This window comes from Maylandia zebra, linkage group LG19 (genome assembly GCF_041146795.1).
Source record: "Maylandia zebra isolate NMK-2024a linkage group LG19, Mzebra_GT3a, whole genome shotgun sequence".
In the NCBI taxonomy this organism is placed as follows: Eukaryota; Metazoa; Chordata; class Actinopteri; order Cichliformes; family Cichlidae; genus Maylandia; species Maylandia zebra.
Window position 1 is genome coordinate 3600893 of NC_135185.1, and position 17253 is coordinate 3618145.

At 39.9% G+C, this 17253-nt stretch overlaps 1 protein-coding gene across 1 annotated transcript in view; it reads left to right on the forward strand.

The window, feature by feature from the left end:
• strn3 (striatin, calmodulin binding protein 3) overlaps positions 1-17253 on the forward strand; it is a 33699-nt gene that overhangs the window by 11116 nt on the left and 5330 nt on the right. Inside the window, exons 2-15 of the mRNA XM_004554648.6 lie at positions 3763-3866; positions 7383-7456; positions 7990-8068; positions 8207-8365; positions 8918-9056; positions 9216-9351; positions 9583-9722; positions 9809-9987; positions 10989-11036; positions 11874-11995; positions 12775-12942; positions 13021-13161; positions 13253-13360; positions 13545-13631. Coding sequence (XP_004554705.1) covers positions 3763-3866; positions 7383-7456; positions 7990-8068; positions 8207-8365; positions 8918-9056; positions 9216-9351; positions 9583-9722; positions 9809-9987; positions 10989-11036; positions 11874-11995; positions 12775-12942; positions 13021-13161; positions 13253-13360; positions 13545-13631 — 1684 coding nt within the window. The remainder of the gene's footprint in view (positions 1-3762; positions 3867-7382; positions 7457-7989; positions 8069-8206; positions 8366-8917; positions 9057-9215; positions 9352-9582; positions 9723-9808; positions 9988-10988; positions 11037-11873; positions 11996-12774; positions 12943-13020; positions 13162-13252; positions 13361-13544; positions 13632-17253) is intronic.

The following is a 17253-nucleotide window of genomic DNA, read 5'->3' on the forward strand; positions in this document are numbered from 1 at the left end:
AAGGACTGAACTCACTTTAAGCTCCCTCTTTTCACTCCCACATTCGGTGGCAGCTGAGGTGAGTTTGATTTGTTCTTCTAAATTTAAAACTTTATTCTTAAGTTAGTGACTTACAGTCGAACCTTGTTTACTCTTTCAGAGTTTAGCAGTCCACATGTGTCTTCCTTTAAATTATCACCAATTACACTGAAATAAACTCAGATATATGGCAACTAATTGATGGCTGTTTTCTTTGCATTCTGCCCGGATGAGGCCATGGTGATAACAATTTCCACCTTCCTTTGAAAAACCACCTAATTAACATATAGTGTATATGTGAAGCTGTGCAGTGAACACACTGTGACAGTCTGCCTTAAAAAAGAAAATAAGAGCAATTATATTTACACATGCCAAGTGCTGACACTCACTGTCCAAACATGTGGTCTGTGGAGCTCAAATGCGAGCCCAGTGTTGTTGTATCTCCCCAATTATAAATCAAGTGCAGGACTCGAGGCACTTAAATTAGACAAAACACTGCTGCAGAGTTTTCTTTTGGCGGTGTTTTGGCTTGAAATTTTGTCTCTCTGACCCATAAACAAAATGACAGACAGCAAAGAAGCGGTAGCACAGCAAAAAGTGAACCAAGGTGAAGTGAAAGATGGTTAAACTTGTTTTTTTCAAGTGCAGTCAGAGCCTTTGTGTCTAAAAACAAAATAAGCCTTTTTAAAGAAAAACCTGTTCAACGGGCTTAAACGTGTAGAAAGCAATCTTTGCATCGTTGTTCCATTATTCAGTGACAACATGCTTATCAAGATAATGTAAACTGTTTTGAAAAAAACTAAATCAAAGCCTGTCTCTGTGTAGACTCACTACTAGCATAATGTTCCACATCATAGCACAGCAGAGATCCACATCAGATACAAACAGGTGTTGACAGACAGACAATAAAGAGAACCAACATGATTGTTAAGTTCAGGATAAGAAGTATGGCTAATGTAGCTATGGCTACAAACCCCTACTTGTAGCCATGAAGTAGCTTTGCTGAGAGATGGACATACATCTATCATATCACTCATGCAACCTCTGAAAGTTAAGGGAAACCCTGAATTTAACTGCAAGTTCTTAATTTCCTATTGAATATGTATTAGGGTTGTGTCACAATATATTTATACCTGTTATATAGAATAGAGAATGTGCATCTTCTTTTTGTTTTCATATTTTAATTGATATTTTATAGGGTTGGGGTTTGCAGTGTTTTGTGTTGTTTCACTTTAAATTTGTTTAAAAGGAAAAAGCTGAGAATTTAAATAGCTAAAAGTTGAAATGTAAATAGTTGTTTTTTGTATTATATGATTTATTTATTCACTCCACATTTTATGTGGAGTGAATAAATAAAAGTATATTTGCGTTGGGCCCTAGAGACAAAGCACGTACGAACTCCAAAACACGTGCAAACCCCGAAGCACGTCCAAAACACAACAGAAGTGCTCCAGGATGCTAGGAGCAGTGTTGAGCTTTTGTTACCTAGTGGCTACACAAGCCAGGAAGTACCAACGACCACGTAAATTAACTTTTTTTTAAAAATTATTTGAATATATATGAGTGCTTGTGTATAAATACACAAACAATACACATATGCTTTCAATTGTGTAATTTAAGTGAACTAGGTAGCTCTGTTTTGGAAGTTCAGTTAATGCTAGAAATGTGTTTTGGAATTTGTACGTGGTTTTTGGAGTTTGTACGTGCTTTGTCTGTAGGGGCCATCGCAGGGCTGTGCGATATGACCAAAATCTCATATCCCGATATAAGAATTTTATCGTCCCGATAACGATATAAATCACAAAAATGTAACATTTTCTGTGAATCTCAGGCAGCTCGACTTGCGGGAAGTGTTTCCAGCTGCGCGTCATGTAGCTGGAGTTGAGTGTTTTAACAGATACATGAAACGATACATTTTTAGACATAAGTTGTAACGGCCGCCGTTTTCTTTGTATTTATTACACAGCGTGCTGCGGGGAAAAGCCTGTTCTAACGTTTGAGTCTAAGGTTTATTTTTTAGCACCTGGCGGCTCTTTTTTACTTCTCATCTGTAAATAATCTGCTCTTTCACGTGATTCAGTTTATTTTGAAAAGTCTCAACAGGATCTTGAGCTTTATTGTGAAAGGTTTATGTGGAACATAAACAAGCGGACACGCGATGGTGTTACCGTCGTTGTTGCTAACGACAACGCATAAAGACAGGCGCTTGTCCGTCCGTAGTGTGGTTATATTGAATATAAGAGAAAGAGAGAACTTTAAGAAATGAATATAGCCACTACAGTGACCATCAAAACGGTGAAAAAATATTGCTGTAAACAGTTTATTTTGCGACACCACGAAACAAACGATAGCGTAAAATGAAACGATAGACGTTTTTATATCGTCATCCGATATATATCGTTATATCGAACAGCCCTAGGCCACCGTATTTTTTTTTTTTTTTTTAAACCACGTGGTTTTTTTTGTTTTTTTTGTTTTTACATTAGTAATTCCTTTTGTGCATAATTTTATATTGTTGTTAATAATAAATTAATTAAAGCAACAAAACAACCTGAAGAGCCGGTTGGCAGCCGAAAGAGCCGGTTCTCTGAAAAGAGCCAGAAATCCCATCACTAGTTGACAAGTAGTCCTGAAGAGTGAAAATGGATGATACAAGCAGTCTGTCTTATGCTCTTTAACATGCCAAAAGCTGAAGTGAAACTGAGCGTTAAAAACAATGAAAAGTGTCCACCATAACCAGTGTCTGCACTTTTCATACCGTGTTTTATGATCTTTAGGGTTTCTTTTTCCTCATTTCATCCAGTCAGGGTGAACTCTGCTGTCGCTTTTTCCAACATTATAGTTTGGGATTTTCAGAGGACTGCATGGGAACAAGTCTGCCGGGACTGAAAAACCCCTTTTGGTAGTTCCCTACAGGCAAATACATATGTAAATGGAAATAAATGTACTAGCATAAATTAAGCAGAAGGCAGCGACACACTTCTCCTATTTCAGAGTTCACCAGGAACAGAAGAAGCACACTGTGCCGTTCTTGTAACGCTGCGTGCATGCATTCACAGCTTATACCATCTAACACACTCTCACGCACATATTCTGGTATGTCAGAGTGATCTCGGGGGTTGCCGTGGAGCTGTGGCTGTCAGTCATAGAGCTGGCCAATCATAGCGAGGCTGAAATAGTGTGGTTTGTTATGTAATCTTCTTTCTCACATCCCAGTTTACCCCTGACCACTCTCTCCTTCCCACTCTGGCTGTCTCTTTCAATCTGGGGGAGGACCTTTGGTTTTCCTGTTACCAGGCCATGTCAATATGGGCACGCTGGCAGAGAACACTGTGTATAAATGGCTCTTGGGACCTATTAGTGTTGGGTTTCAAGAGCAGCTGCTGGACTGACTGACAGACAGGTGTGGTTAGTGAGACAGGAAGCATTGCTTTCTGACAGGTGAGAGGACTTCACTGGTCAAAAAGAGTCCAGAATCTAGTAATTCCAATTGATCATCATCTTTCTTTCTTGTCTTTGAGTTTCCACGCAAAACAAGAAATATTCTAATATGTGGGTAAATTTGCAGTACAGTGCGGGTTTATGGTCAGATTATGAATCATCACTGAAATTCCATTAAAGAAGAGATTTTTATTACGTACTGACATGTTTCATCCTGTAATTAAAGGTTTTTAAACATTTTAAATGAATAATTATACTGTAAACTGAACTCCTCATTAATGCTTTGTTTGTATGTTTCTCCAGGCGAGGATAGCCTTCTTGCAGGGGGAGAGGAAGGGCCAGGAAAACCTGAAGCATGACCTGGTTAGAAGAATAAAAATGTTAGAATATGCATTAAAGCAGGAAAGGTAAGACACAGAATCTTCATAATATATTAGAGGGTCTCTTTACCTTACAATATAACATGTCTTGAGGTGAATTGTGTTGTTGTTAACTGGTGCTGTGTAAATAAAATTCAGTTGAATTGTTGGTGATCCGTAGGGGTTAAACTGGACTTCACACTGAAGGCTACCAACTATAACTTTAGATCACTGCTGATCTTTAAAAAAAAATCCCGTTAGATCTTTAATTTCCTTATTTTCAGTGCCATGAAAAAATATTTGCTGCCTTTTTTATTTCTTAGTGAGTTTTTTTTCCTCGTTTGTCAAACTTAAATGTTTCAGAAGATCAAACAAATTGTTATACCAGACAAAGATAATCCAAGTATGTACAATATACAGTTTTGTCACAAAGTTGACCTGTTTGAAAAAGTATTTGCCTCCCTTGTTAAATCATAAAGTAACAGAGATTAACCGCATTTTTTGGAAATCTGCGTTTGATTTCACTAGCCACATCCAGGCTCCAAGAGGGCAACAACACTCCTGCAGGAAGCTGCTAAAGAACCCAGAACAACTCCAGGTCTTACTTGCCACAGTTAAAATCAGTGTCCAGGTTTCAGTAATAAAAAAGAGACTGGGTAAAAATTGCACCCATAGAAGAGTTCCAAGGAGAAAACCACTGCTGGCCAAAAAGAACACAAAGGCTCGTCTCACATGTGCGAAAAGCATCTTGATGATTCTCAAGACTTTTGGGAAAATACTCTGTGGACTGATGAGACAAAATTTGAACTTTTTTGAAGGTTTGTGTCCTGTTACATCTGCTGTAAAACTCACGCAGCATGTCATAAATCATCAACAGTCAAACATGGTAGTGTGATTGTCTGAGGCTGCTTTACTGCTTCAGAATCATGAAAAGTGCTCTGTACCAGAAAATCCTGGTTTCCAGCCATCAATTCATCCCACTTGGCTTATGCGATGATCCAAAAACACACACGCAAGCCCACCTCTGAATGACTTTATAAAAACAAGAAAACAAACAAACCCATAAATAAAATCAAAGTTTTTGAGCGGACTACTCCGGATTTAAATCTGATTTGCTAAATAAGTCATTCATGCTAGAAAATCCTCCAATGTGACTGAATTTAAACAACTCTGCTAAAAAATAGTGGACCAAAATTCCTCCACAGTGGGAAGGATCCATTGCCAGTTTTTGCTGCTAAGGGTTGCACAACCAATTATTAGGGTTTTTTCTTTTTTAAATATATAATTTTTTGCCTTTTAACTGGCTTTATTGGATAGAAACAGCAAACATCGACAGGAAAGTGGAGGGAAAGAGAGAGGGAAAGACATGCGGCAAAGGGGAACAGGTCGGACTTGAACCTGGGCCGGCCACTTTCAGCCATGCGGCATATGGTCGCCTGCTCATCTGACTGAGCTAAACTGGCGCCCAACCCGTTGTTAGAGGACTACCGTATTTATGGGACCATAAGGCGCACTGTCGACAAACGGGTCTGTGTTCATACATAAGGCGCACCGCATTATAAAGCGCATTTAACTAAACAAATCAGTCAGAAAAGTCAAACTTTACTCAACTCATTCCGCTTGCTTCCTCCACTTCCATACCATTAATTCATTAATGTTGAATTCTCTGGTAGCTGCTCTATAAACGCTGGAACAACAGTATATGTTATTCCAGTGTTTTTCTAATTTTTGCTATGTAACTTTGCACTGTCCACTTTCTGCTGTAACAAATTTCCCACGTGTGAGACTAATAAAGGTTATCTTATCTTACATTAATGACTAACCTCATATTGTGGCTGGACTATCTCAGTTGTTCTCTCCTACTGAAGTTTGGTCCGTTTACAGCACTTTTCCAGACGATTGCATTTGTCAAAAAAAGTGGAAAAAGGTTAGCGTTCATTCTCCAGGTTCAGTTTTATGCTTTGGTATGCTAACATAGCGGTGTCGCTAGCGATCACTAGCACAGCATTATATACCATCTAGCCCAACTTCAGTAATCCTACAAACATCACTATTGTGTAGCTTTCTCTCTACATTCATGTTGGAAGTGATAGCAGAGCTGTACGTTTTATTTTTTTCCAGAAATCTCTCAGTCAGAACATGATATACCATGTTAAGGTAACTAGCAAAACCAACGAGCTAACTATCTACTAACTTCCTGCTAACTTCTAACTCCGTTTAATTTAATAAATTCTGTTTTCATGGATGCCTGGATGTTTAACTTAATTGATACACCTGGTAAAGCAGCAACACTGATCATTTTATTAAAGATGAAAGAATTTACACAGTGTTTGTTTGGGACCTGACATGGACGGAGTTTTGGACCCAGATTACTATGAGCCGCAAGGCTCCTGACTACGGTAGCCATAACGCTCAGACAATTCATCAAGCGGTGCAGCTTCGTAGCTTAGCAAAGTCCTACTAAAACATTTTTTGACAGATTTTTGAGCGCCGTGTACCACATAAAATCCGCTCGAGGTCAGTGTAGCAATGGGAATTGCATTTACCTGTGTGTTCCGCCCGGAGTCTTGAGAGTGTAACACCGGAAGGTGAGAAGCAGAGACTCCGGGTGGAACACACAGGTAAATGCAATTCCCATTGCTACAGTCAGTAAACACAGCCAGAATTCATAGATAAGGCGCACCAGATTATAAGACGCACTGCCGATTTTTGAGAAAATTAAAGGATGTTAAGTGCGCCTTATAGTGCGGAAAATACGGTATTCATTTTTCCACATAGGGCCCGGTAGGTTTGGATAACTTTTTCAGTAAAATCATCATCTAAAACGGTGTTTTGTTTTTTGTACGAGGGCTGTCTAATATCAAAATTTGTTCAACAATCTGAAACTTGTGACAAACATGCAAAAAAAACCCAACAAAGAAGTCAAGAAAGGAGCAAATACTTTTATTTCACTGTGCTGAGTCTTTCACTTCAGTTTGCAGAAGGCTAATTCATTCACAGTCATTGGCATGCTTGGATAGCTTGTCAGGGTTATGTTGTGATGGATTAGAAGTTTGTCTTTGGGTGTGTCGTCTCAGTGTCTGCCACTTGCTTATTTTCCAAGCAGCACAGGTACTCTGAAATATAGAGCACAGAAGTTAATATACCAAATAACCTGGACTAGTGTATTAAAGGGATATGTTTAATTTGTTTGAATACAAAGTTAATTAGCTTTCTATAGTTCTGCTTCAGACTGCTGTTAAATTACTGCTTCGTTCTGTGATTCTTGGGTTGCTTTTGTGCACTAGTGATGTAATAGATTATTGTATACTTCAGATTCTTTCTGTTTCACTGATAAAGAATCTGCCAAAGCCTTCTTTTAGTTTCATCTGTTTAAGCCATTTACATTTTCACTTTTGCTATGGTGGAAATCTGTTTCCCTTCTCTTAGACCACACACTTTGAGCTTTTTTCACTGTTTTGGGGGTGACAGAAAATATGCATTAAAAATATGTTATGTTAATTTTAATTTTTAACCATGTCAATTGATTGGTTGATGATTAGTTTCTCTTTTTTCCATTTTCAGAGCAAAATACCACAAGTTAAAATATGGAACAGAGCTAAACCAAGGAGAAATGAAGATGCCAAGTTTTGAATCAGGTATGATGTCATACTCCCCTCCACTAATCTCTCATTGTACACATGCTTTATATTCAGTGTGGCCTTTTGTAGACTGCATATAAAAGATGTAGGTTCTTAGCCCCTGGGCAGCATGGTGGTGCAACGATTAGCACTGTCGCCTCACAGCAAGAAACTCCTGCGTTCAAATCAGTCACCTGGCCAGGGTCTTTGTGTTTGGAGTTTTCATGCTGTATCTGCATGGGTTCTCGCTGGGTACTCGGGCTTCTTCCCACAGTTTAAAGACATGCAGTTAGTGGGGTTTTGTAATAAACCGGAAACACATGAGCATTAAACACTGTGATGTAAATCCCTCATCATACGCAGTTCTTTAAAATGTTAATTGTTAATTGGAATTGGATAAGCACAAGAAGATGGATTGATTGATGGACTCCTGACCTTTCTTCTTAGACTTGAACTAACTCACAGCTTTAAATACAACTGATGAAAGCCATCCCTGTTTTGTGTCCAGCAGGCAGTGCTGTATAAATCACTGTTTCTGTTTTTGTCCTTAGACACCAAAGATTCAGAGGTCTCTGCTGTTCATGCCAACAGTCAGCTCACCTGGAAACAAGGAAGACAGCTGCTCAGACAGTAAGAACATTTGAGCACTTGTATTTGCAGTGGAAGCAAAATGTTGAAATAATTTTTTGAATTAATTTGTTAACAAAAATCAGTATTTGACCAAATGATGTGTAGTTTACAGTGTGCACGTGTTTGTTTGGCGGTCAGGTACCTACAGGAAGTCGGATACACAGACACCATCCTGGACGTTCGTACTCAGAGGGTTCGCTCTCTGCTTGGCCTGTCGGGCTCAGAGCAGAATGGATCTGTGGAGAACAAGAACCTGCAGCACCTGATCAATGGGACCGAGCGCCGCAAGGACAAAAGGTACAGACACACGCACAGCTGTTCACATGCAGTACTAGCCAGTACTTTACTGATTTCAGCTTTTGTGAAAACCGCTCCAGTAACAAAAAACATAAAACAGCAAAACAAACACAAATTGGTAGTTCCTTTGTAACAAACTGCTTACTTGCCTATCTATAATAAGTTAATTCAGCATCAAGCTTCATTTCTTTGCTCTCAAGGCTTGATTTTGTTTCATGCCCCACTGTAAAACATGGATTCTCACTGTCCACTGTTGTGTTTACCATCTCAACATGAGCAGCACCACATCCCCTTCCTCTCATGCTGGTCAGTGGGTCAGTGTTTATATTATTCTAGCTACATCTGAATCTAACATTTGCCTTAAGTTATTATAACCATGACCTAGCCTTTGCCTAAGATAGTGGGCCCGAACCCAAACCTAACCTAATATCGCTTTCACATGAAAAGGAGCCAAGTCTCCCCAGTGTGACATCTCCCACCACACTGACAGTGCAAGCACAAACACAACCCAGCAGACAACTTAAGTGTAACAACATTGGTGTTTATATCCAGGAGTCCAGGTGATGTTCTGGAGACTTTTAACTTTCTGGAAAACACAGAAGACAGCGATGAAGACGATGATGAGGAGGGGGACCTGATGGATGACATCACCACTGACAAACATCACAGAGCCAAGAAACATAAGACCAAGGTAAACAGAGAGCAGGCAGCCCCTTTTAAATCACCACTGTTGTTCTTTTCCCCTGTACCTCCTTCCTTTACTCTGCCGTCCTTCAACACCTCTTCCTTAATTCTTAACTTGTGTTTTGTTTTTTGTTTTTTCTCTCTCTTTCCTCTCCTGCTATTTCAGGTGGGAAACGAGGGCTTAGCGTCAGAGGATGATGCCGACACAGAGGAGGCTCTAAAGGAGTTTGACTTCTTGGTGACGGCTGAGGATGGAGAAGGGGCGGGTGAGGCTCGGAGCTCCGGAGACGGGACAGAGTGGGGTAAGAGATGTACATGAATCCCACTGATTGTAAATATATGAAGGCTGTGTCCTTTGCTCTGTCTGTTGAATGATATTCACCTTAAATAAACAAATGCAAATTGTAAATTATTGATGATTATTTTTCCAATTAATGAATTGTGTGGCTGTAAAATCATTATGACAACAGCTAATGAATATAATCTTGTAATAGAGAGGTACAGTGTGTTTATTAAAGCCTCTCACTCTTCAGCGGAGCCTCTACCATTTCCTACTGGCGGGGGGAAGTCCTTCTTACTTGGGGGGTCAGATGATGTGTTGGAGAGCGTGCTGGGACTGGGTGACCTTGCCGACCTCACAGTCACCAACGATGAAACAGACTATGGCTATGATGTAAGGAAAAAAAAAAACTAAGCTGCAGTTTAAAACTCAAACATTCTTTAGAAATTGCCCTAACATTGACATCTTCTTTTCCTCAGCTGCCGTCCAGTAAGGAGTCTTCGTTCAGGAAGACATGGAACCCCAAGTACACGCTAAGGAGCCACTTCGATGGTGTCCGAGCACTGGATTTTCACCCCGTTGAGCCCTGCCTGGTCACCGTGTCCGAGGATCACACCCTTAAACTGTGGAACCTCACCAAGACTGTCCCTGCCAAAAAGTAGAGTAACACCAGATGTACACATAAACCTCCAAGCAGAACTACCAGAATAATCAAAAGACTCTGGCATAAATTACACCAAAATATATAGTCTGAGGAGCTTGGAAAGAAAAGCTTCTTCAGTTCTGAACTGAAGAAGCTTCTCGGATGAGAGGTGAAACGTTTTCAAAGAAACCTAAAGAAGTCCAGACTCTTTTCTTTTCAAGCTCCTTAGACTACAATGACCTGGATGACTTTGTTTATGTAAAATAAGACATTGCCTTTACTTAAATAGCCAGCACCTGAACACCTTAGTCTTTGCTGCTGTGATCCCAATGGGACCTTCTCTAGTTACAGCATGATTATGCTTGTTTCTCTTAGCTGAACAGTTCTTGCCATGACTGGGATTACTGCAATAGTTAAATAAGGCTGTTTGCTCTATACCACCATTACATTAACACAACCTAAGTGATGGTCTTGTATTGAAGAAAGAATTTCCAGTGATTAACTTGTTGCAACGGTTGCTTCTGGAAACCATTTGCAGTGAAGACCTCAGAGCTGGTTGAAATACTGGCAACATTGCAAAGCTGTGATCAAAGCAAAAATCATTTTCTAAAGGGTATCCTAAATTTTAAAAAAAGAAAGAAGAAAAAGTTCAGTCGGTTGAGAAAAGAATGCTCAGCATGGACAGTATTTCCTCATCACATAGAAAAGCTTTTATTCACTCTGCTTCAGAGGAAAATCCTCTCCTTACAAACCTGGCAGATCCTTTCAGTATTAGCATCTCATTTTCTCCTCATCACTGCGTTTCCATGGCACTATTCTGATCAAACTCACACCACAAGCTTCTGATGTGTCAGTGTCTTACAAATAATCCCTTTAAATAATACCCCTCAGGACTTACTGTCGTACAGTGAAAAACAGTCACTGCTGCCTGTAACAGAGTTGAAGAAGAGTCTGTTTGATGATGAAGTAACAATCTGCTTGTTTATTTCACTGTTGTTGTTGTTTGTTTTTTCCAGAAGTGCCTCTTTCGATGTGGAACCGATCTACACATTCAGAGCCCATGTGTATGTATCCAAACACACACAGTGTGTCTAAGGCTCTATTTGACTTGATGGTTGAGGTTCCATGGTGTTTTTAACTTTTTCAAGTTACATCAGATTTCTTCACGTTTTAAGTGACACAAGTAATATTTAAAAAAAGTGAGTTGTTTTTTTTTTTTTGTTTTTTTTTTAAAGGTAATTTCAGACCTGTGGTGAACTGCTGTTGGCAGGAAGACAGAAATGATGCTTTTTAGTGGCAGCAGCTATGAATAAATGAGCATTAGTAGTGATTAAGACTGACAGGCACCCTGTAGCTACAGCATGAGAATAATCTCAGCAGGAAATATGTCTGAGAAAATGTAAGTCAAACACCAGGAAAAAATTGTTATAAAGTAACAGAAAAGTGTTTAAAAAAATCTGGAAAATTTAATGGACCAAATTGCCAGATAATAGTAGAATTAAAAATAACTAAAATGCAAATAAAACACTAAATCAAAATAAAAACTGTATTAAAATATGTCTGAAAAGTTGTTTTTTTTTTTTTAATATTTTAAAAAAAAAAGAATTTGATTAAAATATCAGAAAATGTCTTTAACAAACTAAAAACTATCAGTATCATGTTTGGACAAACTAGATTTATAGAACATTTTTGGTATATTATAGTTATAAAGGTCTTTTCACTGCTCATGTCTAAACTTGCTAGATGTTGATCTCACTCACACTCTTTGTGAGTGTAAGTGAGAGATCTCAGTAACCAGCAGGATTAAATGACTGTCGAGGTTACGTGTTTGCACTTGACATCATCCGTAAATATATGTATTTTATCAAACCTCTGGTGATGATGCTCTTTTCTGTCTTCAGTGGACCAGTGTTGTCATTGGCGATGACCTCCAGTGGTGAACAGTGTTTTAGTGGTGGTCTTGACGCAACCATCCAGTGGTGGAACATCCCCAGCTCAAATGTTGATCCCTACGACACTTATGGTACACACTATTTCACTAAGTGAAAGGGAAAAGGTTTAAGTAGTAGTGAGCCCTGCTATAGTTTCGAGTGGCGCTAACAAAAAGAGGAGAGGCCAAGCTGAAGATGGTAGAGACGGCTCAGGTTGGGCAGATATGAAAAGTTAGAGCGACAAGGCTGAGATGTTTGGGCATGCACAGAGGAGAGGCAGCGGATATATTGGACAAAAGACGTTGAAAATGAAGCTGCTAGGCAGGAGGAAATGGGACCACAGAGAAGATTCATGCTGAGTGTGGACATGCAGAGGGCTGGTGTAGCAGAAGGGTATACTAATAATGGGGAGATGATCCACTGTGGCGACTTGTTATGGTAACAGCCAAAAGAAAAACAAGTAAACCGGTTGTCTCCTTTCATAATGATCTCCTTGTTTTTTCAAAAATATAGATTTCTTAGATTACCTCACATGGCTCTGCTATCCCCAAAAAATTTCTTTTTCTTTTTTTGTTTTATTCTTTTCGGTTCCCAAGTTTGAATGTTTTTCTTTTAGGTCTGCTCCTATTAAGGCTGCTTTCCTCATGTCTTTACTTTCTGAACAAAATGCTGGATTTTAAAAAGATGTCTTTACTTGGGGAAAAATACAATTTTTCGGGAACATTTTATTTCACAAAACCTTACAAAGACACCAAAAATGTCTTCCCTTTGTTAAAGTTTTCTCTTTCAATTGGGAATATTTGTCAGTTAGATGAATGTACAGTTATAAAAACAGAAGGCCCCTCTCATTTCTTATCTCTCTTCCAATCAGATCCAAGCGTCCTGGCAGGTTCCTGGTTAGGACACACGGACGCTGTGTGGGGATTGGCATACAGCGGTATCAAAAACCGCCTCCTGTCCTGCTCGGCCGACGGAACAGTGAAGCTGTGGAACCCAACAGAGAAAAACCCCTGCATTAGCACTTTCAATACAAACCATGGTAAGAAGAAGAAAAAGGGTGCGCTTCTTTGCAGGAGGGAGTTTGAACAGACTTGCTGATGTTTACATCTGTCAACAGAGCATGGGATCCCCACATCAGTGGACTTCAATGGTTGTGACCCTGCTCACATGGTGGCATCCTTTAATAGCGGAGACGTGGTTGTGTATGACCTGGAAACTTCCCAGCAAGCACTTGTGCTCAAAGGACAGGGAGATGGCAGTAAGAGCACAAACAACCATGAACAGATATGAGGTGTGTGATGGGTTTTTGAGGACAGTAAACAGTGTTATCCCTTTCTCTCCCTCCTCAGCTCTGTCGGGGTCAAATCATATAAATAAGGTGGTGAGTCATCCCACGCTTCCAGTAACCATCACTGCTCATGAAGATCGACACATCAAATTCTTTGATAACAAGTCAGGTCAGTCTGCAGCTACTCCCCAGCTGTGTCCATCACTCCAAAGATGGTGAGCCTGATTGGTGAGATCAGGTTTCACAGCTCCCACTTCACAGACACTGTGTACAGAGTGACTCAGAATTATTTTGACTTGAGAAAAACGAGTCCTTCTGGAAGTGCTTAGGTGTGCCTTGTGTCCTCTATGCAGGTAAAGTGATTCATGCCATGGTGGCTCATCTGGATGCAGTGACCAGCCTGGCCGTGGATCCCAACGGCATCTACCTGATGTCTGGCAGTAAGTCTCATAAAAGTCTTCCTGGAGCTCAGAATAAAGCATTGAATTTAATTTAGCTTTTTTTAAATTAAATTCTGAAAGTTATTACAGTTCTTCATGCGTGCTGTAGATGGTGACTAGTGAAGATTGAAAGGTTATCTATTAGGGCTGAGTATCGTCACTGATTTCTAGAATCGATTCAATTCCGATTCACAAGGTCCCGAATCGATTCGATTCGTTTTATTAGAGACACAGCTAAGGGTTTTGCAATTTTGCATAATTTTAAAAAGTTTTAATTTGTTTAATTTGTTGTTTAATTTGCATACTGAACAGCAGAAATTAGGTTTTCTTTTCCGAAGTAAGTAAAAGGAAAAAAGAAACAGCGGCCGACAGCGCTGTAAACAACGGCAGTGGGTGATAAGCAAGCAAATAATGCAGAAAACAGATTTTTAGATGGGAAACTATTCCTGAGAGAGGGAGAGCTGTGCAGGAAGTGTGATTTTTATCTTGGTGGAAGCAAAACAGTAAGTAGGAGGGAATTCATGACGATGTCTATGTGAAGCGTAGTTTGGATCATTTTGCTGCGGGTTCAGTCAGAGATAAAACCTGCAGCTTCAGAATCTAGCGCAAAAAGGACATAAACACAAAGCGCGAAACACCAGAATCGGTGAGCTGTCGGCTTTCAGCCCCGACCGTGTTCGTGCCGTCGGGTGAGAAAGGCGACATCTCACTGATTCTGATGCGTCGGCGGGTCCGCTCTTTGCGTTTACGTCTTTGTGCAGAACCCGTGCTCCTGCTCTCATTTACTGTTTTAGCTGTTTGGTGGTTGTTGAAATTTTGTGAGGTTTAACCTGAGATTCTGGCATTTTGGGCAAAATAAATTTATATTTAAAAATCGATTCAGGATTTTAATGAACCGATATCACGTTATCCAAGCTAGAATTGATTTTAATCGATAAATCGATAATCAAAACCCATCCTATTATCTATGTAAGTTAGTTCAACTTTGCTTTGTACCATTACATGACTGAGTATTCTCTTTAGTCTATTTACTTGTACAGCACATCGCATTGATTATCATGTGTGCTCAACTAGGACACTTGCCTCACAACGGCTTTGTTCACAGCTTTAAGTCAAATGACCTGCAGTGCTATATGTTAGACCCCGTCTGCGTATATACCCCTGTCACCACAGTTATTCCTCAATCCTTATGCTCCTCACCTCACCACGAACACTTCATTTGGCAAGCTGGCTTTTCCATGTGAGGAGATTTTTGACTAAGACCCAAGGGAATGCATTTTGTCATGAGCTCTTTCACTCGGGTCACGTTAGTAGAGAAAGTCCTGGGAGGTGCTGCTCTTACACGGCACAATCCTCTTCTCAGAGTCCTTTGACCCAGTTTTAGAGTCGTCAGACCAGTATGCTGCCAGTCCTGCTGCGCTGGCTAGCCAAAACAAAACACCTGTTTCCTCTGTTTCACCGTATAACTAAGAAGCTCTCCTCTGACAGCTGAGAAGCCATTTATGTTTTGTGAGGTTTTCTGATGACGGTAAAAAAAAAAACTTCTTTTTTTTTTTTTTTCTTCTTCTCAGGACTAACCACTGCATGTATCAATCCGAAATCTACTCATTTCACTGTGTCTGGCTATAGACAGGATCTGGAAAACGCTGATTTAGTTAACCACCACCTATAGATCCATTACTGACAGTTTGTTTGGCCCTGTCTCACAATCTAAACACAGGTGCCCCCACAGCTCTTCCATTCAAGATTTTCCACATTTCATTTAGACACATTAATCAGGCTTAGTGACAGAGCTCATGGTGCAGGCATTGCCCATCTATGTTTGGATCACTGGTTCCCCAGACAACCCACTGGTGCCTCTCCATATTGAGGTCAGATGTCTTTGGCCCAAGTTCTGTTCAGGTTGTCAGCCCCAAAAGGTGATGCACTTTCCTATCACAGTCTGATAGGCACACCCCCACAAAAACACTTTTGGTGTCTCAGGTTGTAACATTCAGTTTGACATCAGCCGTTCACACTGATTTCCATCCACTGTTTCACTCTGTGTACTTTGACCAAATGTATTAACGAACTGTCAGCTCAATGTGAGGAGTGGTCACATCTTAGCCTATTTGGACAATTGGGGTTTGATAGCAGGATCCAAAGAGCAGGCTGTGATGCGGGTTTCACTGGTCCTGTCACACATTCAAGTACTCAGTTTCTCTGACCTTTCAAAAAATGCCTGCTAACCACAAGTCAGCAGGTCTCTTGTCTTGGGCTGGAAATATGCTCAGTTTCCAGCTGTGGATGTTTGTCAGGGCACAGAATAGCTGCACTCAGTTTCACTTGGGGCACAGACTGCATTTCCACATAATATTGCAATTTTATGTCATGGTGATGGCATGATGGTTGTAGAGCCTGACTGATGTAGTATTTTTCAGACCAATATTTGGTGATTTTTTTAAAATAGGCAATATATATTGGCCAATAAAGCTTTATCTTCTAGACACACAAAATATGAATGGATTTCCCTAAAAATTGTTAGGTGTAATCATTTGAGTCCTTACCAAGATTGTATGAAAATGAAATTTAAAAATAGTTTTGTTTTATTGACACGAGAAGTCTTGGATTACTTGCTCTGCCCAACTGCAACTTCCCTGTTGGGAAACGGCAACCAGCTGATCCGAGCATACTGCAGTCTGGTGGACAAACTATCCAATGGCAACCCTCTTAACATGGTTGAACGGTCTTTTTTTTTTTTTGTCTCTCCTTCCTTATTTATTTTTCAGTTATCAGCAGAACAATTAAAATTATTTGGCAATACTAAGAAATCGCCTTACCAATATATTGGCGTGTTCAACAATATTTAATCAAGGTTTTAAGGATGACAGCATGTCAGTGGTGAATTCAGTTTCTGCCTAGCTGCTCCTTGCATGTTAGCTTTTTATCCTTTGAGAGAGCCCGGCTACAGTGCATGTAAACATTTATACCATTATTATTACAGACAGTGTGTGGCATAACACTAAACATTGGTTCAGTTCATTGTGGGTTGTTGACATTTCTTTATGGGCTTAATTTATTCTTTTAGAATCTTTTTCACTTCAGAACGCTGGACTTTAAACTGTTTAGAAGTCTCCTTATAACCCTTCCCAAACTGAAGGGCAGAAAGAATTTCTTCTCCAATATCATCTTTTTAAAAGCTTCAAACTGCCAAGAACTTCTCCTGTTGCACAGGTTCTCATACTCACTGATAATTACTTAAGTGCATCTGAGTAGCAGAATCTGGTTGCCACTTACTCTCTTGATTCCTAATGGCGTAGTAGGTTTGGAAGCACTAAGGTTCACATAGTTTTTCTCACTCTCTTAATTTTTTGATACTTAAAATGTTAGAAATGAGAGATGATATGCTTTGTGCTTATATGGCTATGTATGCATTGTAGCTTGTTCCTGTCCTTTGCTAGACCAGTGTTTCCCAACCACTGTGCCGCGGCACATAGGTGTGCCGTGAAAGATTATCTGGTTCCACCTGATTAGTACTCTAAATGACTGGCGTGAGTAATGGGCAGAACAATTACATTCTATTGTAATCTCTTGTAAACGCTACAAGAGATGAACAAAATCAACTTTTGGAGAATTACTGCCC